The sequence below is a fragment of the Drosophila subpulchrella genome, chromosome X (assembly GCF_014743375.2).
Source record: "Drosophila subpulchrella strain 33 F10 #4 breed RU33 chromosome X, RU_Dsub_v1.1 Primary Assembly, whole genome shotgun sequence".
Classification (NCBI taxonomy): Eukaryota; Metazoa; Arthropoda; class Insecta; order Diptera; family Drosophilidae; genus Drosophila; species Drosophila subpulchrella.
In genome coordinates, this window is record NC_050613.1 from 7,812,493 (window position 1) to 7,839,710 (window position 27,218).

General features: G+C 36.5%; 2 protein-coding genes across 2 annotated transcripts in view; both read right to left on the reverse strand.

Annotated features, from left to right (window-relative positions):
* The window catches only part of LOC119558173 (high affinity cGMP-specific 3',5'-cyclic phosphodiesterase 9A), a 140,330-nt gene that overhangs the window by 80,865 nt on the left and 32,247 nt on the right, over window positions 1-27,218 (reverse strand). Inside the window, exon 3 of the mRNA XM_037871439.1 lies at window positions 26,809-26,839. The gene's annotated coding sequence lies outside the window, so the exon portion shown is untranslated. The remainder of the gene's footprint in view (window positions 1-26,808; window positions 26,840-27,218) is intronic.
* Window positions 3,036-5,542, reverse strand: LOC119558174. The gene has a single exon (XM_037871440.1). The coding sequence runs from the start codon at window positions 5,465-5,467 to the stop codon at window positions 3,338-3,340; it is 2,130 nt and encodes a 709-aa protein (XP_037727368.1). The 5' UTR covers window positions 5,468-5,542; the 3' UTR covers window positions 3,036-3,337.

Consider the following 27,218-nt stretch of genomic DNA (forward strand, 5'->3'; position numbering starts at 1 on the left):
GAGCTGCTATACATTACCGCTAACGAGAAATATCAACTGGTAAATTGCAAAAACTGCCACAATGCGATGGCGGAATAAAGGGATACGGGAACCAAATGAAAATAATCAGCAGTTATATATAATCCTCATCGAAATAATTCACAAAAAACTCTTTGAAAAACCCTTTAATAAATCTCCAAAGGGAATCCTAACCTCGATTCGCTATGATTTTCAAATCCAAAAGCTCTCTTAAGATAAAATATATCACAGCATGCTTTTAGGGCATAAAAAAGGTAGAAATCTATATCATTTAGGACTCCCCTGAGCACTCTACTCAAAATGAAGAGTCCCAAAGATGATCCAAGTGTAAGGCAATAGAAAATAGTCAACAATTAGAACATATACTTATCCAAAATATTTCACGACAAATCTTTCAAAAAAACCCTAGAATAAATACCCAAACGGAATCTTAGCTGCAATTCCCTATGATTTTTAAAAGTTAAGCCTCTCTTAAGATACAAAATTTCATAGTCCACTTTAAGGCTATAAAAAAGTTGAAACTTAAATCATTTAGAGCTCTCCTGTGCACTCTACTCAAAATGAAGAGTCCCAAAGATGATGCCAAAATACTCAATATACCCAACACTTTACGAGCGAGTAATGAGTATAAAAAACTTGTCTACAACTTTCGTGTGGATTTTCATAAGCAACGGCAATGGCCAAAAACGAAGCAAATGATTTCGAAATGGAAACAGACGGACGGTTGTCAATTGGCGGTTGGATCAACCTGTTGCCCCGCAAGTAATCGAAGTTCATTCTTTACTTTTGCCGCGGGTCACGAATAAATTCGGGCATTTAAGGTGCTCACGCGATTTGCCAGCAATAACAAAAGGAGAAGACGTACACGTCCGAAATAAAACAAAAATCAACCCAGACCACGGGGCGTATGCGTGTTACAGAAATAAAAATGGCTGCTTCACATACACATAAAGATACAGATACAGATACAGCTACAGCTGTAGCTACTGCTACAGATACAGATACACGTGCACACAAGTGCGTGTGTTTGCCATTGCTTCATTATGATGGCGTCGTTAGGTCTATTAAATTTCCCTTTGTTGCACTCGCCCGACGTCTTTTATATTGTTCTCCATAATTTTAGTTACGTATAAAACAGTCGGATCGGGTCCTTGAACTCCACGCGAATGGGATTTTAGTGGGGCTTCAGCAGCGACAATTGACCCAAGGAACGGGTATATATAGACCATTATTTAGTGAGTTTAGTGGAAAGTTTCCATTAGTTTGGCTTACAAGTTAGTGATAAGTAACTACGCATATATTTAGTAAAGATTACATTTTTAACGCAAATAAAATAGTATTAGTTGGTGTCTAATAAATGCCACAAATTTTAATTGGTATTTTCCAGCTCGTTTTTAATATTACTAAAGGCCTCTCTAGCTTAGTTTTAAAAATAAAATGAAATATGTAAAATCTAGTTAACTAAGCCAAAATATTATTTCTGTTCCCTCCTAAGTGCTCAGATTTATAAAATTATTATAGAATAAAGGCGAGCAAAGAAAACTATGCGTTTAAATGTACACAAATGTAAAACAATAGGTTTCCATTATAAGTTAAATGTTGTTAAAATTTAAGTAAATAGAGGTAACTAAGTAAAAATATTATTTACGTTTCTTCTTGAGTGGTTAGACTTTTTAAAATTGTTATAGAAAAAAGGCTGCTCAAGAAACCCTTACTTTAAAATGTATTTATTTCACATTCCACTAAGCCAAGGAAAAACAAAAGTTTTCCATTATAGATTAACCCGAAACGTATGGATGCCATTTGAAAAGAAAATTGCAGGAAAGTTTGAACAAACAGAAGAAGACCACACGTTCGCAATGCGATTGACAGTGGGAAAACTTTGTTTCCCAGCCACTTCTCCGAAAACATTGGCCGCGAGCAAATCTCCTTCGAGGTGCTTACCACACTGGCTAGTGTCCTGTTTGTTGTCCTTTTTGGCCTCTCCTGCTTAACGGCTTATGTGCAAAGTCGCTAAAAACTTGAGAACTTGAAAACTCGCGGCAATGCCATCTAAAATTAATGCGGCATGACCTTTTCAACAAGCCAAACAAGTTGTACGAAAACTTTCCTCGCCAAACGGAGAATGAGTACGAGAAAGGCGGAGAAAGTTGTGGGCGGCAAAGGGGGAGGAAGGTAAAACAAATGGGGCACTACCTGAACTTCGGCCCATTGATCTGAGGGAAATAGGTGGTCGTGGGCATTTAATGTGCGCATAATTGGCTTGCTGCATATTTTATCGCTTAATTGCCGCACATCGGTTGTGGGGATAGTCGACATCATTCACCACCGCCCACTCGAACAGCCAGCATCCCTGTTACTTGGCAGGTGGTTCCTCTTAATTATGCCCCAGCAGCACTGAAAACAAAATATAGTGTCTATGGCTCCCGCAAATAGAGCTTGAAAATATCGATATCTTAGTCTATCTATATTTTCGATATTTTACTCTATCAATATTTTTGATATTTTCACAATATCGTATCGATAGTATCGATGTTTTCTAGGAAAACACAGAATATTTGATTTGTCATTCAAGAGTTCTCAGAGATCACAGTTGATACCTTTAAAATCGTTATTTTGGGTTGTGAAAATTGGCATAGAAAAGATTAATAACATATATATCATAATCATTAAAAATGTGTATATATTTTAATTTTAATAAATTCTATACGAAAGGAAGCATATAAGCATAACAGAATATATGTAGAATTAAATATATGTTTATTTTTTAGCATACTTATTCAATACATATTTAAACTATTAAACATAATAACAATAACTACTTGGAATTTTAACATAACAAAATATGAATATACCAAACAACATGATTATATTTACTGTTTACTAAATATATACATATTTTCAAATGTATTTTACATGTTTGTTAATTTTTTAATTTATAAAAATATACGTTAAAATATTTCTGAAACCGTATTCATAAAATGTCCCCAACTAAAATGTATTATTTCCAGTGCCATATTAAACCAAAATGAGTGTCCACCGTGGCTTTGGTCGAGTAAAAGTTGCGCTGCCAGCGGATTAATCAACTTTGAGGTGTGCGTCTTCTTAGCAGTTTCCAACCGAGGTCCTCGCATTTATTACGCAATTAAATATATCGTTAAGATGAATAAGCAACAGGCCAACCACACATGAACCACAACACAGAAAAAACACCGATTGTCGAAATGAAATGAAAACGAAACAATGAAACTGAGAGGTTTGACAAAAAAACTAGTGTACAAAAGCTCTCTATTGCCTTTACAATCCAAGGGATTTCGAATTAAAACCTGGTGTGAAAACAGTTCTGGTGGTGGCGATGTCTATTGGAGCAGAGTGGGGTCGAGGTCTCGATGGCGCAAGGACCTTCAGTTCTTCGTGCTGATCGGATCCTGGACATCTTGTTGGGACCCAGCAGCAGCTCCTTGTTGACCGCAGCAAAAGCTGGACTTTCTCGCTGCGGCCTCAGATGATTCGGATTCGGATTCGGATACCTCTCCTGCGTCATTATCTCCTGGATTCGCGGACGATGGTTGTCCAGAGTTTGACGCACGCCAGCCAAATGTGTGCGAATCTTCAGCATGATGCACCTTTCCGTGCGAGTCCTTTGGGCCATCAGCTCGCCAAAATGATGGGTGGCCAGCAGGGTCAGCGAATCCACGCCCAAATAGTGAGCGGCCAGGATGAGCTCCACCAACTGGTAGAGTTCACTGCCCAACAATCGCTGCTCCCACGAACTGAGTTCAGAGGCCTCACTTTTTAAATTCTCAACGATGGGAACTTTTTGTTCACTTGCATTCCTGTTCTCGTTTGCATTTCCATTTCCATTTAGATTTATTTCACTGAAATTTGGCTTCCCACTGGTACGAAATATATTTTCACTTAAACTACTGCCTTCGATAGTGCCCTTTTCTTTGCCATTCTCAATACCGTTTCCACTGTTCTCCCTGAAAATTCCAGTATTTTTGGGACTAATTACAAAACGATCTTGACTGTTGTTTTCATATATATTGTGAATAGTATTTTCCTTGTCACTACAGCTGCCATTTGCATTTTGCTCATTTCCGCTTTCCGTATTGAAGTCATTTCCGGTTCTGGCTTTCATCTGAGTGTTCCCAGTGTTTGAGGTTATGTTCCCTGCATTTCTGAAATGCATCCCATTTGCAAGGTCCGCAATTTTGCATATATCATTTAGTATACAGTTCTCGACCTTTTCATTTCCGCCTTCTGTGTAGCCATTAAGTTTCTTGTATATTACATTTTCAGCATTCTCGTAATTTTCACAACTATTCTCGGCAGTTTTATATCCTCTTTTATTATAGACCTTAACAATTCGATTATGCAATCTTTCTGTCCTTTTGCAGCTGTTCTTGGTATTCTGATATCCGTATTTTCTGTAGCCATTGCTCATTTCAAAGTCGATACTATCGGCACTATCATTTTCCTCACTGCTCTCACTGCTTTCAGAACTGCTCTCAGTAGTTTCATCCTCGCTATCGCTGTATGCATTAAACATTTGGTTTATTATAGATTGAGCATTTATAGTTATGCTTGCATCATTTTCTTGAATGTTCTCAGTGATTTCACAACTGTTCTCGGTGTTATTTTCATTTCCGTTTCCTTTTTCCTGGTTGGCGCAAATGCAACTCTGCTCGAGTCCGGCAGTCAGCACTTCACCGTTTCCGTTCAGGCTCTTCTGATGCATCCACATGACCACCCGGAGCAGGGTCACCGATCGGATGGCCCGCAGCTCGATGGGCTGCTCCTCCATTTCCAGGTGGCACATAATTTCCGAGTAGCGGTACATCAGGCGGCTGGGCACATTGATCAGCCGATGATCGCTGCACAGGAAGCGCATCATTTTCATATCCGGTTGCCATTTTCCGGCCACCAGTTCGATGAGGCTCTTCGCGGACACCACCTCGTCCTCGGTGCGCTTGCGTTTCACCACCACCGGGGCAACGGGCTGCTGCACCGTGTGGGGTTTTTGGGGCGGACTCAGTGCGCTGGCATTCTGCCATCGGTTTTGGGGCTTCATCGTCAGCGAGACACTGGCCACCTGGGGCGAACAGTGGGCCAATTGGATGCGACGGAAGGAGGTGCGATTGCCGCGTACCGCCGGCGGAATCGAGCATCGCACTAGCGAGCGGATCACCGCTTCGGTTTCCCTTTCCGTTTCCGGTCTCCTGCTGCTGCTGCTGGTGGCCGCTGCCGCTGCCGCTGCTTCCGGCGGTACCTCCCTGACCAAAGCGGTCAGCATCCTGATCGGCAGCGGCAACTTAGAGCGGTACAGTGTACAGCGATTCGGACGAGCGATGCTTCGCGAGCGCGTAACCCGCGAATTTGGCCCATGCAGCGCCGTCAGCGAGTGCTTAACGCGCTCCGGAATTCTCGACTTAAAGCTGGTTGACATGTTTTTCGGGTTTTCCGGTTTTTCGGGTATTTTATCTCTTGGCTTAGATTCGGGCTCGATATTGGCTTGTCAGTGTGAGTGTGTGACTATGCTGAACGATTTCCCTTCGGCGGCTCGATCGAGGGAAAAGCGAGTTGATAAGGACCAAAAGATGTTATCGAAAATATCGCACTTCAATCAATATCAAAATTTAAGTTATCGAAAAAATGTCGTTGCTAAATTTAAAAAGGGCAATAATATTTTTCAAATATTTTTTATTTACTAAATAATATTAATTAAAATATAAATATATCGGAAATGTCTCATCGCTATGTATACATGTATATATGTATGTCGTCCCAAATTTAGAAAACCAATAATATTTTAAATTTAACAAGTAATAGTAATTCAAATAAAACCAGAGAAAAGGCTATAGTCGAGACCTTTAGCTGTTATAACTGTTATAATTATCGAAAATGTCCCATCGCTATGTGTATATATCGAAATATATCGTTTCACATTTTTATGAATTAATTAGTTATCGTTATCTTCAATGAAGAAAAACCAAACTGAACTTTGTATAATAACAATATCAAAAGTGGAGTTCAATAACATAATCGATAAAATACTATTTATATTATCTTTGCTATGTGTGTATCGAAAGTATTGCTTTTGAAGCAAAAATATGTACAATAACAAACCATAATAATTAGTTGGAAGTACGAAAAAATATTAGTTATTTTAAGGTTGTGCAATTTTTTATTACTTACAGTTTCTTACGAAACAAATTAAGCTTGCTTGAATTAGCAATTAAAAATAATTTTCTTAGATGCTTACTTAGGGGAAAAATACCTAAATATAAACAACATTTATGCCAATTGCAGAATCCCGACTCGGCTAAAATGTATTTAATTAGCTAACACATGCAATTATCTGTTCAAAGTTAAATTATTATGGTTTTCGGGTTTCTGCCAAATTTTTTTTCCTTTAGGGCATGAACTTTTATTATAGCCAGCATGCCACTGCATTTAGGTAATCACTATTGATCGAAAAAGTATGGGAGTTAAGCAGAATATATGTACTTATCGCAAGGCGGCAAAGGCGAGCAAATAGTCAAACGAATTCTGTGAATAAACAAATCTGCCCTTTGGCCATTCGGTTTATTCCTTTGCAAGAGTTTTGCAAAAGGACGACGTTTGACCCAAATTAAATGCACTTTTAAACAATTTTCCAGCCTTCCCTTGGTATTTGTTTGCTGTGGGTGTGTGTGTAGATGTGTGTCTGTGTGAGCACAGGACATTAAAAAGTAATTTAAATTGAATTTCTTGGCGCGCTCCACGGGAATCCGAGGAATGGGTTTTGGAATCGAGGCTGGAATAAAGATGGGCGACATTCCCACGCACAGTGGTGGGCACTGCCTTATTGTAATTAGAGCGATGAGACAATAAATCTCAATATAGGCGAATCCGTCCGTTCAGTTCCGCTTCCGTTTTCCGTTTCAATTCCATTTTGTAGCCGGGTGCGTGGATTTAAATTGCAATGACAAAAGGGTAGGGAAAGGAATCCGCGAAACAAGCCGAGCACCATGGCAATGCATAAATCTAGCTCTGTTCCCCCCTGTTTTTCCCGGAAAAATCAAGCAAGGTGTGCCGAGTACAGAGATAAAAAAGCTCTTAAAAGAATCTCATGAATGATACAATTTACTGTCAACTTTAAATATTCTTTATTGCCGTTTATCAAAATGCTGCCTCCAAAGTTAAGTTGGCTGCGCTTTCTCGATATCTCTTGCTTAACTGATATTTTACAATCGATAAGTTCACATATTATATAAATTATATATATTCAAAAAGCTATTTTAGTTCATGAGTGTTTATTTTATCGATATTTAAATCTATATGCAAGTTTATTAAATTAACCCTTTAAAGATTTACTTAGTTTTAAGTTTTTAGGTAAAGCACGATATCTTTTGCTTTGCTGATATCTTACAGTCGATAAATAACATGAAGTAATTGTCATAAATAAGTTTTAAGCTATTTTGTTTGCACAGGATTTGTTTGTATATGTATAATGTAATGCATGAATGTATAAACCTTTCAACTTTTAAAGAATTTGTTAAAATTAAATAATCTAAAAAATCATGTTCTTAAAAAGAAATTCCATTTTTAAGCAGAAGATATAGTTTTTCCATTTTCACATTTTCCGGCAGTGTATAAAGTACCAACTAACGATAAAAACTGTTAGGGGAATCGTGGCAAGGGAGGTGAAAGTGGAGAAAGCGGCTTCGTCGTCGCAGGAATTAGCTCAAAATTGCAAAACTTAAGCCAAAAGCTGGCGAGGAAAAGGAGGAAAAAAGCGAAACGGAATCGGGCTAAAAGGAAAAGCACAGAGGGGGGAAAAGCGAGGGGAGATCAGGAGAAGGGAGGTATGAATGTAGGTGCAAAAGGGAAAATCAAAACCACGAAACCAGACGATGGAAGGTGGCCCGTTCTTTGTTTTATACCATCTACATAATAGATGGCCCAAGGAAGTAATAGAGGGAGATGGCAAGTGCAAGTGAAAGAGACGGCTGGAGAGGCAGAGAAGGAGACGGCTAGCAACGGAAACAAGTCAATTTGCATTCCGGCTTAAACGAACATCGCCGGGTTAGTTAATGTTGCAAAAAAGTTCGGATTAAAAAGGGCAAGAATCTAAGGCTAGCTGAAGGATTTCGAACGCATCAGCAATTTCGAATCAAACACTAAAACTATACAAAAAAACAGCAGGCCAATCATTATCGCTTGTACTGGCTGTCCAAACTTATTTTATTCATTCAAAATTAAATTAGCACCCGACCCCGGTACTAATCAATCAACTTACGTGAAAACTTCGACTAACTTTCGCCTGGACTTTGCTCGGCAGCAATTAACCTTAACTTTGTTAATGAATCGGACAACAAAACAACTTTTACTAGGGTCAATCGCAACATGGGGTAAAACCAGGGCATTCTAAGGACCGTTTTCTCAATGTCAGGTTAAAGTTCTAGGTTGTTATCTGCCAGACGAAATTAACATGAAGTTAAACTGCTCGGGAAGACATAATCGTTTTCTCAGCGTGTATATGACAAACCTATAAAATAAAAGTTGGCGAACTTTTTGCTGTCGAACTGACCGACAAATTGAACTAGTACATTTTCTCTAGTTAAGAGTTTTTAATTAGGTGACAGGAAATAAACTCAATAACAAAAGTTAAAATGATATCGAGAATTCGGCCGCATAGAATATTTAAAATTTAAATACAAATGAAATACTATTATCAGAGTTCTCATTAAAATCAGCAGAGGTTATGTAAATTATATGGTACTAAACCAGATTATTTGTTTGAAAATGTTGCATTTTAATTAAAGAGTTTGGCTGCTTCGACTTTTATTTTTTGCCTTGGTAACAAGAATATTTGATTTCCTCATTAAATAAATTCAATGCAAATCAGCAAATCGATAAACAAGAGTCAAATATCGCTGAGGGATTATTTTATTTATTGAAATACCTATGAAACTCCCACAGAGCCCTTAGAATAAAACTGCGAAACTCATTAAAACGCAGCTAAACAAAATACCTACTGAATGGAATAAATAAATATTATTGACTCTGGTTTATTGCTTTCAGTTGTGTAACCGGCAGGCTATTATAAAATTAATTAAATTACACACTTGCACGGATGCAAAACATAAAACCCAAAGAGACGGCCATAGGAATGGAGATAGAGATAGAGAGATAGAAATAGAGATAGAGATGCACACATGCCAATGGTAATTATAAAACCATAATTCGCACACGCAAATACATATGTGTACACTAATTTTTTGGCTCTGCCCCTGGCTATCGAAATACAATTTAATGCCAACACTTTAACATTAGTTGTACTAGTCACTAATTGAGCGGCATGCAAATGCATGTCAAACAGCTGGAAAACCAAAGGGAATGTATCGACAACCGATAAAAGTTTAATTAAATTAGAGTGAACAATTATATCTGTCTAATACGAACAGGAATTTTCGATTTAATTATGACTTATCGGCATATTATCGGGCATATTATTCACTTCAAAATATTTGCCAGACAGCTAATGGATAATATTCAATGGACATCAAATGCAGTACCCCTATTAATTGGAAAAAGTTTAAAAGAAACCCCTTATAATAGAATAGAAAATATAAAGACTGTTACTGTTTAAAAAAAAACTTAGAACTTGTATTAGTCATGAGCTTTTATTGTTTTTATGTATTTCTTTTACATTTTGCTTTAGAATTATTGGTAAATCTCTTGCCTATGGCCAGCATCTATTTTAGGCCCCCATTAAATCCGCCTTACAGCCATGTAAGACACTGTACTTGAGGGTTGTTACCCCGTTAAAGAAGTAAACTGTTTCTAAGCCCCCAAAAGGGTTCGAGCCAATCCTTTCGAGTGAATTTCATGGACCCCAAGGCAAACATGGGCCACGGCTAATAGTGTGAAAACAAAACAAACGAAGGGAAATAAAAAGGAAAGGAAACGAAAATACAAAGTGAAAGCAGGGGGAAAATATCGTAAAATGCTTAGGTAAACAAACATTTATAAATAATGAACATTGATTGCTTATTTGAACAATATGAAGGCGGACATGGATACGGCTAGGGTTACGAATTCACGTTCAAGGATGAATAAGCAGGCGGAAGGCGATGAACTGCACTCCATAAATGTAATTGTGACTGTGAATGGGTGTCTAATCATTGTGGCCTGGAGTGGGCAAACTCATCAAGGGACTTAATTGATTTGGGTGTGCGAAACTATCGGGAGACATGAATAGCCTCAAGTACAGGCAAACCAAGTGGAACTGAAGGTGCCTAGGCTGTTCCTTAAATACCTGAATAATTTAAGTAAAACTGAAATACAAATATAAATGAAATAATAGGTACTGAACAATTTTATTAGTAATAATTATTACTCACAAACAAATTAATTGCTAAATCTTTAATTGTTTTAATATGTTAGGTTTTAAGATTAAACAAAATATTTTTATCTTTGTCTAATACCTATTATTATTTTAATTAAAAATAAAAAAATAATTTTAAATAAATTGTAAATGTTAAGAACAGCCATTAAAAATTGAACATTAAAATTTCAGTTTTAATTTAATTTAAACGGTTAAATAAAGAACTCCAACTTTTAGTTATACACTTTTAATTCTCCTATAAAAAACTAAGTTTTAAATGACATCAAAACGATATATGTAGATACAATTTCATAGAAAAATCCCCACAAAATCCCCACTATGTTATGAGAAATAAATAAATAAGTAAGAGTAAATATCATACATTTCAAATCCTGCAGCTTTGGCAACTGTTTGAAATTATATAAAATAAAACAACATACTCGCATAGCATTGAGCGGGCTTAGGATACCATTAGTTCACTTTCTCCGCCTGGGAGAAAAGAAAGCTGCGAATGTGTTTGCTCCATTACTCCGTGTCTCCGCTCATTTGGCCTTCATTGAGTTGGGTTTATGGCTTTCAATTTGAGTGTTTCTGGGGCCTCCTCTGTCATGCATACGTCCAAGGTGCTTAATAATTTAGAACAGGCATCCCACACCCCTTGGCCGCCCACACGCACACAGGTGCAGCTGCACGTGCATGTGCATGAGGGAGAGAAAGCCTTTCTCCGTGCTCCACCCATACAATCAATGGCATTATGCGCGTGTGTGTGCCGTGCGGTGTGCTATGCGAATTTAATGCACTTCTTGATGCAGCTGTGCATAAGAAATCAGGTGCGACCTGCGAGATGTCACATAGTCTTACATTTTCCACATCTCAAATGACGGTGGAGACATCTTTCGCCTTGGATTTTGCACATTTTCTCGGATACTTTTCCGCTCATCATATAAACAATGCCACGCCCACAGTTCCGAGTGGTAACACGCAAAAAAATATTGGTCACGAAAAGGATAGTTAGTTTCTAATTATTAAAATATGAACTGTTTTAGACAAATAATAACCTATTTTATAGCTTAAGGCCACAGTTGTTAAAGCTACAATAATATTTGCTGCAGATAATTTACACTTGCCTTTAAACAAAATAATAAATAAATAATAACCTATTTTACAAAGTAAGATAATTTAAAATTCACAAATGGATTGTAAGTTCCTTAACAACGAAAATATTTAATATTTATTGCCTAAAATATTATAGTATTAAACAACTAAGCAAATTATAAAATAAAATATATCTTTAAAGCGAAAGCATATAAAGAAGTCTTCGAAAAAAATAAAAATTCGATGCAAGTCATATAAATATGTTAATATATTATTACCCATAAATACATTAATGTATTATTTTTATTTCACTTCTCTATAGTTGTATTTCTTTGTGTAAAGGGGGTACATTTATGTGAAGTTTCTGGGGCACCAGTTTTTTTTTCTGTGCCCTGAACGTTGACAGCCGGCAAATGCAAATGCGGTTTTAACATTTGCATGACGTACCGTACGTTATTTACAGAATGGCTAAAATGGCAACATGGCTGCCATTCACAGCTAATGACATTTTAAACAAAGACTTCCGATCTCCCCTGCTCTTTCGCACCCACTCGCCCCATCCTTCTCTATTTGCCCATCTCGTTGAGCTGCTGGGGTTTCTAAGGGTTTTTTTTTTTCAAAATGCTTTCAGCGTAAAATATGAAAATGTTATTAGCATTAATAAATGCTGGGGAACGAAATGGGATTTTATGGAACAGCAGGGATCGCCACTAAGTACGCAATGCCATTTGCCCAGCGCACATTTTCTATTTCCCATTTTCCACTTGCCATTTACCATTTCCCATTTGCAAAGGGCCACTCTCCGCCAGTGACACATTTCAATGTAATAATTGCCTGCGACAGAAACACTTTCACAGCATACTTTTAAGGGCTAAAAACGTTAAAAAATTAACAAATAATAAAATAGTTATAAATAATTACTAAAAAATGTATAAGCCATTTTAAGAATCGCTTATAATAGAGAAAAACATTTTATTGATTTACAAGAGCCATGGTTTTTAGCTTTATTCCTACACAGCACTACGCAACGCTACACAACACTACACAACACTACACAACAATTCAGAGCACTACACAACAACGCACAGCACTACACAACACTACACTTTCTCTCCACTCACATATTTGGCTAATGGAAGCAAACATTTGCTAAGCCATTTAAAGAAATCCTTATAACGGAGAATTAAATTGAATTATTTTACTAGCTATTATAACAATTTATGATATCTATGATTCACAACACTACACAACACTGCACAACACTACAATGACCCTGCACTAACATGTTTGGTAAATTAAAGTAAGAATTTTGGCAAGCTCACAATTGAAACACTTCAAAAAAGAAAATAAAAAAAACCATTGGCAATAAACAGACAATGCCAGCGCCTAATCCACAATCGACATAAATTCATCCGAGTGCACAATCCATCTACGTGTACCCTTAACCCGCCAGTGCCCCCCGGAAGCGGCGTGACCCACCTTAACCCACCTCTTAACCCGCTTTTACACCACCACATGCAGTTTGCTCCACATGGAGAGCCAGCGAAGCGAACAACTTGCGCTGTTTTCTCATTATTTATGCGCGACCTTGTTTTGTGCCATTTTTATTATTTTGCTAATTTCGCGCATTATAAAAACAGGAAAAAAGAAAACCCTAAACCAAGAGCAGCGAAAAAAAGAGAGATAAGCATAGCCCAAGCGGCAGCCATGTTGGTTGTGGAAGATTTGAGCTCGTTTAAAACCAAATAAAAGTACCCACTCAAATCTGGGACTCGTAAAAACGCATTCAAAAAAAAGTGTTGAAAAAATATATAAATATAAACGAAATATGGAAAAAATACTCCTAATTAAAATGCTATGGTATAGAAATTAAAGCAAGTGAAAAGCTCAATAATGGTTTATAATTTATCAAACATCTTTTCTTATCTATTCAATCTTTAGATAAGATATTTTTTTATATTAATTATAAATTTAAAAAAAAACATTCTTATTTTTTTAATTCATTAATTATTATTAATTTATTTATATAATATTGTATTATATTTTAATATTTGTATTTAATTTCTGCAAGAAAGAGTATTTCTTAGGCGACTTCAACTGGATTCCGTTTTCAATCTTCCGCTTTATTATTTTTTCGTCGGTTCTTTTTCGTGGCTTAATTTTTAGAAGGGAAACTTATGGTTTTGGTCGTCGTCAGTTGAGGGCTTTTAACCTATTTTCCCATTTTGGCGCAATTTATCAACAAATTAATGTAAGCATGACGCCTTCCTCACCCTCACACTCATACACACACACACTTCTGAGTGTGGGTGTGCACGTGTATGTGTGTGTGCGGCGTTGTCAAGAAAATTTGCATGTTCTCCCACAGAGACGAGTCCCCATTTTTGTTTTGTTTTTGATGCATGTAATTAACTTGAAGCGGGTCTTTGCCTTCTACTTATGTAGATCTATGCTGATGCGAGAAGGTGAGGGCAGCTATTCATGCATGTGAATATATATATAATATAATGTGTATATTATATGCGAGTGTGGGCGCAGGCCTATCATGTCCTTGTAAATTCAAAGAAAATGTCCTCGCTGTGGGCAAAAGATCACAAGTGCCAACTTGTCTGGGTTTTTCACAGCGACGGTTCAATTTTGGGTTCCACAAACTCTACCAAAAATCTGCTTTTACCATATATATATTTATATATATATATATATTTATATATTTTTAAAAATTGTCTGCACGATTTTAATTTTAGAAAAGTGTCATATATAAAATATATTTGATTGGGTTAAACTAATTTTCCTCTTCATGTTGTTTAATGGGCTTGATAGCCATTAAATGTGACCCGAATCAGAATATTTTTTGCTAACCAACTCCATACTACCACTTTTTCTGGGAAATCCCTCAGCTGCTCTGTTAACAGAATGTTTGCCGGAAAAAAGAGCGCACTTTGTAATTAATTGCTTCGTCGAGCAATTATAGAAAACTATTAAAATACTCACCGAATAAGTTAGTTTTGAAAAAGTTTCGAGTTCGAGAGCAGCTGGAAATTAATTTGTACGAGTGGTGGGAAAACGCAAAAGTGAGTTGGCACTGAAAAGCAAAAAAAAAAAAAAAATGTGCTGAGGTGCAATTAAAGCATTTTACGTTCTTCAGCTCATTTGGGAGCCGAACGCACATTCTCGCACCCACTCAATGCAAACTTTCGCCTTTCCATTAACATCCTTTGGAAATAACTATTTTAGTAGCGAAACTAAAACTTTGTACGCACTCGTGTGCATTTCTGTGACTGCTCTGCACGGAAGTTAACCGCTTTCGCCCACTTGTCCATCACCTGTCCCCACAATGTTTCCCCGTGTTTCTGGTATTCTGGTATTTTTGCTTATTGGTTTTGTCATTTATTATCTTTGGCACAAAAAATTCACGCTTGACAGGTCCTGCAGTCGCAGTCGCAGTCGCAGTCGCCGTCGCGATGAAAGTTTATGACAAAGCCCTCGGCCACGCCCCCGCCCTTGCCACCGCCCACAAGCCGGGTGATTGAGCCCACCTGTCAGGGGGCGTGTCTTCACCTGGCTGGCATCATTCAAACGAAGGGCACTGCGGAAAATGCCTAGTTTTCGAAAAAGGAGTCACAGTGTCTCAGTTGACAAGACAGTGTTGGAAAATAGCATATTACTCAATAACTTAACAGGGTATAAAATTAAGAGATCGAAATCCGACTCAGTGTAATAGGGTTTTGATTATAGCCAGAGATCTCTTAAGAAAAAGTCTTTTTTCCTAGTAGTAAAAATAAATTACATAAAAAATGTCTAGTTCTTGAAAATAAGTTAAAATGTCTCAGCTAACTAGACAGTGTTGGAAAATGAAATATTACTGAATAGTTAAACACGAAATAAAATTCAAAGATCGAAATACCCCTGAACGATTGAGGTTTTTGATTATGGCTAAAGATCTCTTAAGAAAAAGTTGATTTTCCTTGTGGTAAAATATCATACGTATATTTTAGCTTTAAATACAAATTAATATTCAGCAGTGTTGATAAGGTGTTATAGATTTTGTAAAGATTGCAGACTTTAAATTTTGAACGATCAAATTTTAGTTTCTAACTTTTTATAGCATTTATGAAATGTAGTAGATTGAGTAAATAATTTTTAAAAGTAAAAAATGTAAGTGTTATTTTTAATACAAAATTTAAAATTTAAAATTTGTAAATAACTATAATTTGTTTGCATTATCCCTTTTCTCCCGGTGCCTGAATACGTTTAGTTAAGGTGGCGAATCGAAGTGAGCCGCAAAATAGAAACAAATGCAAAACTTTTGATTGGCAGTTGCCTTTGTTTGTTGGCCGGGAAATTTAGAAAGTTTGGCAAGCCGCAACTTTAGACAGGTGCAAAAAAATGGGAGGGAAAAAAAAAGGAGAGTCTAACCGCATTGAGGCCCCTTATGCCCAAAACACCTTTCCATTTTGGGTTTACAGCCTGGGAAAAGTGACACCACGATGCTATAACATTAAATGCCTAACAAGTTACTCAATTTCAATGGTCAGTGGATGTGGATGTGGATGTCTGCTGGCTGGGCCACCTGACGATGCTCTCTCGCTCTAATGGCCGGAAAAGGGCAAGAAAATTTCCATAATTTTATGGGCTTGACAAGCTCCCAGCAACACGGACACTGGGCCGTAAAGTGGAATTTTCAAGAACATCGGAAACCACACGGACCTTCTCGCTACTCGCTGGCGTTTTAATATTTATGCATAAAAATTTATAGGTGCTAAAGTACGCATCAGTACATACATATGTATATGGCTGTAGGTTCGGCAACACCCTACCACCTCCCCCACCAAAAAAAAATACTGGTGACTACGTTTTTCGAGCCACATTTTCCCAGATCAGGGACACCATCCTCCGGCTTGTCCTCCGGTTTTTCCCACCGTTTTCCCCACTCGATTTTCCGCCAGCAGAATAGTAGAACTATCATTGCAGCAGATCGAAAGCTTTTATGTGTCAAGTTAATGAAACCGGAGGAGCAAGTGTCCACCGGGGGCAGGCATCGGATGGATATGGGGGGCAGGATGGCGGGATGGCGGGATGGCAGCGGGGATTCCGACAGCTGATTGCATTGGATTCCCTCTTAAGGTGACACTTTACACAGGGCTGCCTTTAATCGGGGATTTAACTTTATGGCCCCGCCTTGGTCTCATTAAATTTTTATGTTTTCTGTGCGCTCTATTCCGGGTCTTAGATTTTTATACGGATTTTAAGGAGGCGGCAATGACGTCTGGACTTTAAGCCTAACATCTTTTGGAATTTCAGGATTTCAATTTAAATATAATATATATAACAAAGGTTTGTAATGGTTTCCTGGTCTTATATTAACTTCGGTTTATTGTATATATGTTTTTTATATTTAATCGCACTTAAGAAGTGCAGAATAATACAAATTTAATATCAGCTTTTGTTTTCACAGAATAAAAATGAAACTTAAATAAATTCATTAATGCTTTTATTTGCATTTAAATGGTCACAAATGTATAAATGTCGGACTTTTAAAGATCATTTTAGTGAAAAATCCACAATGAAAGGCAAACAAAATAAAAAAGCTGCTCTCAATTTAAATCGAATTTTGGCATTTCTGGGTCGCCGCAATTGTGTCGTTCGATTGTCGCTGCAAATCGAAAATTTGCCATCCATAAATTGAGCAAAATAAAGCGAAAGAAAATTTGAAACAAGAAAACTAAGCCGCAGCCTAAATAGAGAAAAGCTAGTGCTTGCCATATCCTCAGACACAGATACAAACACACACAGGCGCGTATGCATTTTCATTTTCATTACACAAATGAAATTTTTATGCTAGTGTGTGTGTGTGTGAGTGTGAGCGACATGGTACTGGCGCAAAATCATAACTTGAAATGCGTTAAAATGCATATAAAAAATTTATAGCCTACACTTAGGCGCACATTAAATGACATGCCTGTCAAAGGCTTGTCCAAAAGCAGGGGGTATAAAATTGGCCTCGAAAGGGTGTTACAAGGGGTTTTGGCAGTTGGGCTTACAAGGACCTGCACTGAGAAAAAAATCATCGTCCAATGATTGCAAATCTCTTAACATCGCATAAATTCAATTAACATTTCTCTACATTCCGCTTCAAAAAGATATCAGCATTTGTATTTTTTCAAGCTCTGTTTAATACTAGTAAAAAATCTACAGACCCAAGCAATTTCACATTATTGTAATGAGTCTAGATAAATAATAAAAAAATTATTCGTAATGGATGAAATATGAAAAATGAATTTTTCAATACCAACAAACTTTTTATAAGATGGTTAATTGCATAATTATTACCAAAATATAAGGCTGATTACAAACATTGTCCCTCTTTTGGTCCATTTTTGCAAAATAAAGAGTATAAATGGTCACCTCATCCACAGAAGAATCCCTTTTGGCTAAATCTAGAATTTCTAGCAGTGTGCTCTGATTATTTAGTGGCCAAGCATAGCCTGTCTCTGATTGCTCTTGACAGCGCTGACCCCAAAAAAAGAAAGGAAAAATATAAGAGCAGCAGAGAAAAAAAAAATTATGAACCAAAACGTGTGTAATGATGATGTGTATTTTAATGTACAATTTGCGGCCTTTAATAGCACTCTCTCACACACACACACCCACCCACGGAAACACGCAAAATGTCCCCCTATTTCCATGGATTTAAGAACGTAATCACAGCCTTTCATGCCGTGCATTTCATACCTTCCACATACCACACATAACTCACACTCAACCCAATGCCGAACAATATAAAATGGATGGAAAGCAGACATAATAGATTCAGTTTTTCTGATTAAATCAATTTTGTTAAAAAAAAATAAAAGTTTTTTATTCATTTGACCTGTCAGCGACAGCAGCAGCGGCAGTAGAGTGTGGAAAAACCATTAAAAATATTATGAAAAAGTTTGAAGAACTCTTTGGCCATAAAGAGAGCGTTCGCGAATAAAGGGGGAGCAACCAGGTTCCGTCGTCAAAATGCAAATTATTTGTTAATTATTTGCGCTTCGAATAGCTAAAGCGAATTACATTCTGCAAAATTCAGTGCCTTTGTCTAAGGATTTTAACCTTTGGCAACGAGAATAATGGCTAAAATATTAAAAGAGTTTTTTCGAAAAATGCACAGCAGCGCAGATGTGGTTGAATAAATCTTTAGCATTTTTAAAACCATTTTTTTGATATCGACATATGCACAATAAAATACTTTATATATATATTTATACTTTAAACTTTATTGCCAAACAATTATTCAAAGACTGCTAGTGTTTTTAGTTTTATTTTAGTGACATGGTGACATATCAACATTGAAATATCAACCCAATCCAAAGCCTTAACCTCTTAACTTTCCACAAAAGATCTGCTTGATTTCCTTGAATCCTTTTTACATAGAGACCTAGTTCTAGACCTAGATCCCGCACACATAGTATAGCATGTATTCTATATACTAAGCACAATCTAGAACTGCCGCAGCACTTGACTTGAATTTCTTGTTCTCGTTTTTGTTTGCGTTTGTGTTTGGGCCCCTCGCCTTTGTTAATTTCTGTTGTTTGCCTTTAACCCCAACAAACAAAGGGCCAACCGAGCGGCGAGCAAAACAAAAACCCAAAAAAATGGGTTGGGAATACGTAAAAATAAAACGAAAGTGAGGAATATCAATTGTTAGATGCAGTATATATTTATATATATATATATATGTGTTACTCATACGAAGTGTGGTCACTTGCCTGTTTATTTTTTTGTGGTAATATGATTTGAAAAATTCTGATCGATGGTTCTGCTGCGGATTTCAATTCCGATTTCGATTCCCGATAATGATCTGTCTTTCTTCCCAACTTCCGGTCGATGGTCTCGCACACTTTCCGTTTTGTAGCACTCTTCGCTCAGATATTACACATACGCACTGTGGTTGCACCAAAAAATAATTCGCAAAAAAATTGAACAATTTAAATATCCGATATGACAGCGATTTGAACAGCAATTGCCTGACAATATCAATTATTATTTCCCATTATCATTTATCTTTACAATTTTTTATTACGGTTGCCGACGCTTTGTTTTGTTTGATTTCGTTTAAGGACCTTCGGTCCGCTCCTTTGTAAATATATGTATGTGTGCGTGTGTGTGTGTGTGTGTACGTATGTTTGGTGATTCGTATTTGTGTAAGATACTGATATATGTGAGATGTACGCGCGTGTGAATAGTTTTTGTAATCCGCGCAAATCCGCTGGTAAATTTGAACTGACTGAGTTCAAAAGCTAAAATGAGTTTGCATACCCCAAAAACGTACTATCCAATGCCCGAGACCGATTTGCCCAGCCGAAGCCAAAGCCGAATGCCGATTCCGAGCCGAAATGTAAACCCGAGGGCCTCGAGATGGGAAAGTTCGCTCACAGTTGCGGCAAGTGAAAGTGTCCTAAAAGCGAAGCCCAAACTGTGCGAAAAGCTTTCACATAGCTGGCTGTTGAGCTTGAAGGATTTTCAAAAATCTTTACTTTACTTAAGGTCTTTTGAAGGCATTTTGAAACTTATTTCAAAACCAAAAGGTATATATTTGAAGGATATCAAAATATCACTAAGGGCTTATTTTAAAATTTCGGTTTTAAAAGCCGGCTCTTGGCGAATCCTTTGATGTTATACCACATATGTAAGTAGCACAGTTTTAAGCCTTCGACCAGTTTTCTTGGGCGCAACATTGAGAACCTTATTTGAAAATTGAAACTTGAAAACTTGAAATATATTATTTTCCATATCCTTTAAGAAAGAAATCCAGGAATACTTTATTTTATTTAAATCAAATACCTATTCCATTTTAATAAGCAAGCCGCTTCAAACATTTTCAGTTTTGAAAAAACTCTATCAATTTATCAAGTAAAAATATTTTAAACATATTTTCGAAACACGCATACACACACACACATATATATCCTTAGACCCAAACAAAAACAAACTCAATTCGCAATGGCTGTTCAATTTTCAGAAAAACACTTTTCCAGGGAAATATATTCGAGACCAACCGCTTCAAAACTCAATCGAACTGAACAGAACTGAAGTGAAGCAACAACTGACCGAACCGAGCGATTTCAAAATCGTGAAAAGCCAGCGTATAACGGTTATCCAGTCAGCTGAGAGCCCCTCGAAAGGAGAGAGAGCGAGAGAAGAGCTTTCGCATCGCATCCTGAGCTTACAAGGCTGAAAATGGCAAAAAGGAAGTCGTATGCATATAAAAAATATAATGCTTGATAAAAAAACTCAAGAAAATTAGTCGAAAAAAATATTTTCGGAAAATCTAAAGCTTTCCCCGCTCTCTTGGCGCCTGCGCGAAAGAGAGAGCATGAGCCGAGTGAGAGAGAGAGAGAGGGAGAAAGATGATGGGGGCGATGAAGTAGTTGCCTGCTTATGTTGCGATACCCTCTCAAGGGATGCTGTTATCTTTTAAGATTCTTTAAGGTATCCTTAAATAATTATAGTATTTTTTAAAGATTAAGTTTGAGTTCACAATTGTAAATGTTAAACAAGGAAGAACGCCTCAACCATCAGATACCCGTTACTCAGCTAAAGGAAGCAAAAGGGAGATGGAGATATACAAGCAGCAAAGCGAGATTACAATGCGCCACCTGCGAGATTTAAGAGTTTTGGGCGTTAAAGTGGGCGGGGAAATTTATTTTAAAGTAAATCTATAGGTTTTGACAAGACTAATACATTTCAGTAAACATTTTTTTTCTAGCATGAAAATTGTGGGCGCCATAGTTTTGAGCGGTTTGAGGTCGTTATAGTGGGCGTGGCATGTTCGCGTAACAAACATGCACTGCGTACGAAAATAAGGAATCTAAATCTGAAATCTCAACCCTCTAGCTCTTATAGTTTCCGAGATCACAGCGTTCACGCGGACAGAGGAACATGGTTAGATCGACTCGACTTGCTGATCAAGAATATATACTTTATGGGGTCGGAGACGCTTTCTTTTACCTGTTACATACTTTTCCCCTAAGACAATATACCCTTTTACTCTACGAGTAACGGGTATAATTAGCAAACCAAGATTATCTTAAATGAATTTCGTTATTTCTTAATACTACTATATCTTTTTTCTACAAATTTATGCATTCCTTATAAAATATTTTTTTATAAAGTAAAATAATTTTTAATGGCAAATAAAAAAAAAATAAAACAATTGACCTATTAATAATCTAACATAACTTTTAATGGCTAGAAAAAAAACATAATAAGTATATGTATGTATTTCTGCTTTGCATCTCTATTAGTACTAACTAGATTTTAAATAGAAAGTACAAATACATAATCTACAATAGCTTAAAGCCTAGGACCTTGTGACATTTGCCTGATTTTTGACTGGACTCTGACTGGATTTGTTCGAAAAAGTCATGGCAATCAAAACATAATTTAATATATCAATTCATACAATTTAATTAATCTATGTTGCCATGACTTTAAAAAAAAATCCTTAACTTAATCCTAACTTTTGTTTTTACAATGGTAACAAAAGCCAATGGGATTTCAACAGAAGAACATTTCTTTAATATTATAATAATATATATATTTTTTAAAATTTTTTTAGTGTTTCTAATTTTGTTTTACATTTTTCTGTTGATGTAATTACAGTTTGTTTCTTTTTTTCTATACTGAGTGTAATTTAATACTTTATTTAACATAGTATGCAAGACATTGGAAGGGTATTCCTTGGTTGCCCCGAAATAAGCTATCCCTTTTGGTTTTTTGTCGGTGTTGTTGTTGCTGCCGTTGTTGTTGTTGGCGCTCCTGTGGCCATTGTTGCACACCTGTGATTTAGCGAGGACGCCGCCGAGGACGAGGACGCTTTCGTGGCTTCTTGCCGCTGGCAGTCCTCGTGTGCCAGCTGATATTTACCTTATTCCCCACATACCAGCTAACAGCTAAAATAACAGCAACAACTACAACAACAACGGCAGCCAAGGCAAGAAAATGGAAAACTGAGAAAGGAAAAGCTGGAGAAACACTAGACATGGCAACAACAAGGAACGCACTTAGAAATGATAGCCCAGCTTTATGCTAATGTTTGCCATTGCTTTAAGTACTCACTCAGTTGGTGAGTTAGTCAGTCAGTCAGTCAGTGAGTCAATCAGTCAGTCAGTCAGTCAGTCATTCAGTCAGCCATTCAGTCGGTCAATCAGTCAGTTGGGTCAGTCAGTTTTTGGCATGCAGATGACAATACTATCGGGGTTGGCTCAACTCTCAAATAAAACCGGATTCATCGGAAATGGCTGAGCCCACACATCTCCATGTCCTTTTTTTGGATATCTGTGTGGGTTTTGTGTTTTTGTGTGTGTCGTGTCCATTTCATCAATTCCACTTGCTGGTTAATAAAGCAACAACATTGGCCTTACACAGGAATCCAATGGCCAGGCAAGATTTAACATCGAGTTTCTTGGTCCCTCTTGAAATAAATCAATCAGGTTTCGGGTTATTTAATTAAAACGTTCTCTAGAAATAACCAGTTGAAAATACAAAGTCAATGGTGTCCAAAAAGTATTGTGTTTGTTTTTCATTTTGTCTTATACAACCAGTAAAATGATGGACTACATTTTAAAAAATTTAAAATTGATTAAAAATGTAATTTTGGGTTATGCACTGCCTAAAGATTTCAATTTTTGTACTTTTTGACCCACTTCTTAGGTCATTACTGCATCTTACCTAAAAATATTTGACAGCTAAAAACCTTTTAAACTTAAATAGTCTTTTATATATTTCGGTTGGACCTAACCAAATAAAAATTTTACTGTTTATAATTATTTAATCAATTAGGTACTATTTTAAGAAAAATGAACTGAGCCGTATTATAACAAAATTGAACATTTTAGGCCATATATGGTATGCCCTATAAATTGTGTATTTTCTAAAAATAATGTTAAATGTTTACTCATGATATTAATACAACTTATTTATTTTAATTCGATATTATAGTGAATATTAGAATAAGTTATTATTTTATCTCCCTAAAAAAACTATTTTTATTTTGTGAATCAATCCGGGGGTCTTCCGCGTGAGAGTCCAAAGCGTCATGACGATGACTTATGCCATTAGATGCCTAAAATTTGAGGTCATGGAATCCTAAATTTTAGGCCAAACATGGACTTAGCTCCAGGTTTAGGCAATTCAACCTAAATTCTAAGCAACTTTGGACATTTTAAGTATTTTCCAACGATTCTGGTATACTCTTTTACTCTACGACTAATTATAATTATCGGCTTTACTTCAATGTATGAAAAGTATTTCAGTTCCAGCTATACGCCTTGAATCCTATATTATCTATTAGTATCTGCTCAGTTGTTTATGAAGCCAATGAACTCGACACTCGAACACTCTATAAAAGGCGATAATAGTCGAAGCCCATGAAAATGAGTGTTATACGGTAATAAGGCAGCGTCAAGTATTCCGACGACAGCCACATAAGAAAATTGTGATCCCGCCGTAAACTCGGTCCCGTGTTAATTACATGAACTCAAGCATGACACCATTTTCCTTAACCCCCCCTCCATCTCAGAATTTCCCATTTTCCAACCCCCTTTTTTGGGCCTCGTGACAGAGCCTAACGACAGAAATCGACATCCATTGCGGGCCCCAACATGCAAATCAAATTATTTTGGCATATAAAATGCTTATTAACAGATTATATGCTCACTCAATATTAACTGACTGACTGATTCGGCTGAATGGCAGTGGGTGGAAGGGCCTTTCCCCCCTATTTACCACCCCCTAGAATTTGCGAAAGGGTGGCGGCGTTCCTCCTTTGTTTTGGGTCTTGGATTTTAATACCCTTTGATGGTATCGTGGGCGCAATGAGTGCCAAGCACTTTGGCTCGCTTATTTATATTTATGGCCGATAACAGTCGACAGTCGACACTTGGCCATCAGCAAACAGACAATGGTGAGCCATCCGCGGATTTTAATATTTGTCAGTGTCTTTATCTGTATCTGAACGATAGCGGCAATAGGGTGTCACTGGTCTTGGGTTCGATCAAATGCCTTCGATTCACCCCCAAGGCGATTAAATAATTTACAAAAGGTATTATAAAATATATATTTACATACAGGTCTATTTGCTTATGGTATTTCAATTGGATTATTGTGAACAATGTTTGTACAACAAAAATATCAAATCAAATATTGGAGTTCAAACAAATTTCTGCGATTCACCTCGGGCAATTACATAATTTAGTATAGGTACTATAAATACCGCATATATTAACTTTAAGTTTTATTGGAGTGTGGTTTTTCCGGTTGTCTCAATTAGATTATTGCGAATAATGTTTACTCCCCAAAAAAATTCAATCTTCGGTTCATTCTAGGCGATTAAATAATTTCCTAAAGGTATTATAAAATATATATTTACATATAGGGTCTATTTGCTCATGGTATTTTCCTGGTATCTCAATTAGATTATTGTGAATAATGTTAGTACGATTATAGGAATAAGTATAGGTATTATAAATATTATATAGCTATATTTACTTAAAGATTTATTTGTGTGTGGTTTCTCCATTAGAATATTATGAGTAATGTCTACTCCCCAAAAATATTCAATAAAAGTCTTCGGTTCATCCCAAGCGATTTAATAATTTTATATAAATTATATATAGGTATTTTAATAAAATTATGAATAATGTTAATTCCCAAACAACATTTATAATAAGTAGTATTTAATAATATTCTTTCATTGGTTACTTAGTTGAGGGAATAAGGGTATACACTAAATTAAATTTTTACTTTATGCATTTGTATCTTTAGAGAACACTAAATTGGCTGATCTTAAATTAATAAATGGTGTCAACTTTATTTTTATATTTAGATGCCTTTTCTGAACACAACGATTTAAAAAGAATTTACATTGACCTTAGCAAATAATTAAATTCCTATCCTTTGCTTGTTTTGCCCCTCTTTTCATTGTTTTTCCCAGCAATTTCTTCAACTTAGTTTGCTGTTTACCTTCTAGGTATTTTTCCCATAAAAAATGCGTGTTTAGTGTCTAGAAAACTATTTCATCACATTTACTCAAGAGCCCTCCATTCAAGTGTACTCTTCAATTGCTTTCTTTGAAATCTGCCCAAGAAAGGTGCGCACCGTTTAGGATTAAGTTAACTTTGTTCTTATAAAAATCTTACATTAAACTAAACATATTTATTTACACACTTTGAGCAACTTTATGCCATAAAATAAATTAGATTCTTATGACCAATTGCTATTTGGCACTTCTCTTTTATTATTTAAGATATTTGGCCAATGCGTAATTTAAATTTGATGGACGGCAGGTCATAATAATAATAATAATAATAATAATAATGATAATAATAAGCAAATACCCCCCGAACTTGCCCTTCTCCATTAGGCATTTCATTTGCAGACAGCCACGCAAAACAAACCTAATTACACTTTACTTTCACTTTCTTTGCCAGCAACAGGAGCCAGGAGAAAGTCGAGGTGAAAGTGGGGGGAGAGAAAGTGGGAGGGGGATTTGACTTTGGTGAGAAAAACTTCAAAAGCTTCTGGTCAAAGCAAAGTTTGTCCGCCTTGGCATATTTTGCGTAAAATAAATTTTGCTGCCGGTTTATGTGCAATATTCTTGGCCTTTGGCCAATTTGAAAAGCCAATAAAAGCGTTTAAAGCGTTGTCACAGATTCTCCACCAATTTTCCACTTTTCCTTTTTCATATTTTTTTTTGCGCTCGCAAACAAACAATGGGAAAATAAAGAAAGGAATCTGAGAGGCGGCATTGACATTTATTGTTCATTTGACAACATAATGAACATTTTTTTATGCAAATAATGCTGGGCGTGTGTGTGTGTGTGTGCGAGAGAAAGTGTTATAAAGCGCTTTTCGAGCGCTTATTTGTATGTTTTTATTTAAATAATAAATGGGCAACCACAACCGCCTTGTTTCGTTCGAGCCGCTCATAAGTAGGCAATGATTTTTGCTTTGCTTCTGAAAGGTAACCACCCTGGAATCACCCAGTAACCACCCCATCCCTGAAAACGATGGCCCGTAATGAGCGTGTCATTAAGCGTAATTTCCCTTGATTGTTATGGCACTACAACAATGCCCAAAGTACAATACACACGCACAACAAAAGGCGCCGAAGAGTGTAGAAGTTTATCTTATCATCGCAGGCTCCGCTCCTGGAAAATTCACGGATAATTCGGTAGGTAAACTGCGGGGTGCATATGCATAAATTATGAATGGCCGAAGCATTTTGTTGCTTTTTTCTGAAACGCTTCTCTTCGATTTTCTATACCAAAACTCACCTGTTGTATTGGAAAATGTTCACAAGGCCTCCTGCAAACAAGAAAAGGAATCGCGTGTTATTTATATTTATTTATTCAAGAGTGATCTATACTTTAAAAAGGTTTTAACATATTTCTCCCTTGAAAATCGTTGTACATTTTGCCATTGTCTTTTGAAACAGTTAGAAAACCAATCGATCTGCAGAACTAGTGAAAAATTGCTAAGAAATTATGGCTTTAAATATATTTTGCAATGAGGAGAATAAATTATTTTCCTTTTTGCCTTTTTAAAACTGATTTTCAATATAAGTTATTTGCATCATTGTAAAATAAAGGTGAGTGAGTATATTTTTCTTTCTTTTCTTTTCTTTTTTAAATTGCCCCAAATTATTGGTTGATGCTAAAGTAAAATTGTAATATCAACGCATTCA